General features: G+C 41.2%; 1 protein-coding gene across 1 annotated transcript in view; it reads right to left on the bottom strand.

Annotated features, from left to right (window-relative positions):
* The window catches only part of LOC111637800 (protein ANTAGONIST OF LIKE HETEROCHROMATIN PROTEIN 1-like), a 2,761-nt gene extending 1,444 nt beyond the window's left edge, over positions 1–1,317 (bottom strand). The window contains exons 1-3 of the mRNA XM_023383362.1: positions 1,039–1,317; positions 490–945; positions 82–321 (exon numbers count right to left, since the gene is read on the bottom strand). Of these exons, the coding sequence (XP_023239130.1) occupies positions 82–321; positions 490–945; positions 1,039–1,229 (887 nt within the window). The 5' untranslated portion in view covers positions 1,230–1,317. The remainder of the gene's footprint in view (positions 1–81; positions 322–489; positions 946–1,038) is intronic.
* Between the last annotated feature and the right edge of the window lie 1,708 nt (positions 1,318–3,025).

Genomic DNA, 3,025 nt, shown 5'->3' with positions numbered 1-3,025 from the left:
TTTTTTTTTATTATACCATCTACCCTTTTCCTACTGGTGTAATGCTGCAAGATGCAGTTGCATTAGCCACTGAATGCTTACCTGTAATTGCATATCCGTTCTTCCAGAGTCAAATCACTTCCACCATAAGGTTTCAGGATATACGGTTTCAAGCCAAAAGCATCATCGGCTAAGAAGACATATGGTGTGACTATGTCTTGACCTGGAAGCGGATGAGCTGGAGGTATGTCAAGAGCATTTACATCTATAAGCTCCTTTAAGTTGCATTTGTTCCACACACCTCCATCGCTGATCCTACCTTGTGTGCCAACATCAACATATCTAGAAAATCAAAATAAAGAAAATGCTTTTAGCCCTTGGTATAATTAAATTAATTAAAAATCTACTAATTATTATCACTTGTTTTCTATTTTGATATACACATTATTGTTAACAAGGCATTGGAAGTACAGAATAGACTTGTTTCTTCCCTTCTGCACATCAACTTACCGAAATGTGTAATTTGCATCCACAACTGCTAAAAGAACAATTGATTCAGTTCCTTTGTAATTATGGTAATGAGAACCACTGTTGATGGGCTTCCTCATCACAATATGCTTTCCATCAATGGCTCCCAAACAATGGGGCACATTCCACCGATCTTGGAAGTGCTTGGCAATAGCCATCCAATGTTCCTTCGATGTTGGCACTTGAAATGTATATTTTAAGGTCTCGTACAAAGCGGCACATGTTTCCGTGACTATGTAAGATATCGTTCTTGCGCCAATTCTGAATTCCCAAGATAAGTCTCTAAATGTACTTCCTGTAGCTAGAAACCGGAGCGTGACAGTCAGTCTCTCAGCGGGAGATATTGGCTTCCCAAAATTTGTATCTTGCTTCTGAATTCTGGGGGAAATTTCATTCAAAAGATGCTCAAACTGGCTTTTTGTTAGCCGAAGCCACCTCCTGGAAATAAACATGCAATTTGTTAATTATATTTGTGCTTTAAAGGGCATCAAACTCCCTACGTTATGTTAATTGCCATGTTAGCCAACGTACCTGTATGAAGTAGGATCCTCGCCTCTCAACTCTAGATTTAAGTTCAAGAAGGCCCCTTTATCTTTTCGTCTTTTTATCCAAGTTTTGGTAGGCCCCCTCTTTCTACGCCGTTTGTTTTCGTTTTGTTTTTCCAGCTCCGCTACTATTATGGCACACACTGCATAAGTTGTTTTATCTTCAGAATCGCCCATTCTTATCGTCGAATAATTACACGATACAATTAATGATCTTCCAGCACGCCTAACTCAAAGGGAAAAGCACGATAACACGTCTTCACATAGATCGCTAAGTTGCCACCTTTTCGAAATTGCTGACCCGGACATTTTCAAATTAGGATGTTATACCGAGGCATTGTAAGTGGGATAAGTTTGGGGGGTTTTTGTTTTGTTTTGTTTTTTTTTTAACTCTTTCCACCTTGTCTGGGTTGAGAAGGCCTCTTTTTGGCAATTAGTTTGTGTGGGGGTGTGAAGGTAGTCTTTAACTATTAAAATAAAATACTCGCAAATATTTTTATAAATTTATTTTGTATAATTTTACAATTTCTACGAAAACGGGACAAATTAATAATTAATCCGAACCATGAATTTAAAAACCGGTATGGTGGCAACACTAGTCGCTAATCTCCCACGATGCAGCATTTTTACGCGAGCAAAGATTGTGTAGTTTGCGGCTGCTTCGTGCTCGCGTAGCTTACCTAGCAAAAATGGCTCATAGCATCATGGGAAAAAAGGCGGGGCTTAGGAGCGCGAGCGAGCGTACGCTCGCTCTCGCATCCTGTAGTTTGCGGCGGCTCTAAAATACAATTTGAATATAGAATACAATACATAAGAGAAGTAATAAGAACCAACTTTGAAAACAGTAGCAGTTATGGTGGCATATGTTTGGTAAATATCTGCATTGTGCATTTACAGAGGTCCGTAGCAGTGGCAGAGGTAATGAATGAGAACGATGCCTGGTGAGGAACTACTCATGCGTGGTGATGGGTGCCACTTGCTCATAAGCAAGTACTAAGTTACAAAAAGAATAAAGTTCTTTGTATTTAAGGAGATCATGTTGCTGACACGGCCAGGAGATGTTTAATTTATGTGCAATTACTTCAATTTCGAGACGTTCCTTTTCAAGGCACACGCATCTGTAAAGATAGTGGTTGGGACCGTCCACCTCTTTACAGATGGCACAAAGTGGAGTACGTTTACCCGTAAAGCGATGGAGATAGCTGGAAAATCTCCCGTGGCCGGTAATAAACTAAGTAAGGAGAGAATTGATATTAATCCGGGTATGGCAGTGGTGCTCGTTGATATTAAATATGAATTGGTGGGTTAGGTTACTGTGGTTGTTGTCCCAAGAGTTCTGCCAGCGGAGAAGAATATCATTATTCTATGGCTGAGCATGTTGTATATGGAATCCAACGTATTATCATTGGCGGCGGCCTTCGCCAGCTGATCCGCTCTTTCGTTTTCGGCAATGCCTTGGTGCCCACGGACCCAACTGATACTGTAACTGTTCGAGGAAAGACAAGTGAGATTTTTTATTGCTGTTGTGAGAGGATGAAGCTGTCTGCTGTTAATGAGAGCAATGGCAGACTGGCAATCTGTGAAAATGGCTATCTGTTTGTTAACGAGATGCTGTTCAGACCAGCCAATTGCCATATGAATGGCTTTGAGCTCGGTCTGAAAGACGCTGCAAAAATTGTGAAGCCTGTAAATCTGATGGTGGATCTCGTGCTTTCCTTTGATGTACGACGAAGACGCAGCCGATGTTTCCATTTAGCCCAGAGCCATACGTGTTGATTTCCACATCAGGGTTGATAGGCGTGTCTGCGCTGATGTAATTGCAGATATAAGGGGGAGTAAGATCAGTGAGCGGATTTATTTTCTCATAATTGTCGGCAGGAATATTGCAAATAGTAGTGCAGATGTCGTGACCCGTTTTCAGCTGCCAAAGCTCATATCTGGCTTGGATGACGTCGATAATGGGCGGTTTTCGG

Source organism: Centruroides sculpturatus, unplaced genomic scaffold (assembly GCF_000671375.1).
Source record: "Centruroides sculpturatus isolate CEXI.00-Female unplaced genomic scaffold, Cexi_2.0 scaffold1001, whole genome shotgun sequence".
NCBI classification, from domain to species: domain Eukaryota; kingdom Metazoa; phylum Arthropoda; class Arachnida; order Scorpiones; family Buthidae; genus Centruroides; species Centruroides sculpturatus.
The sequence above is the reverse complement of the archived record's forward strand: the minus strand, read 5'-3'. Positions and strand labels throughout refer to the sequence as shown.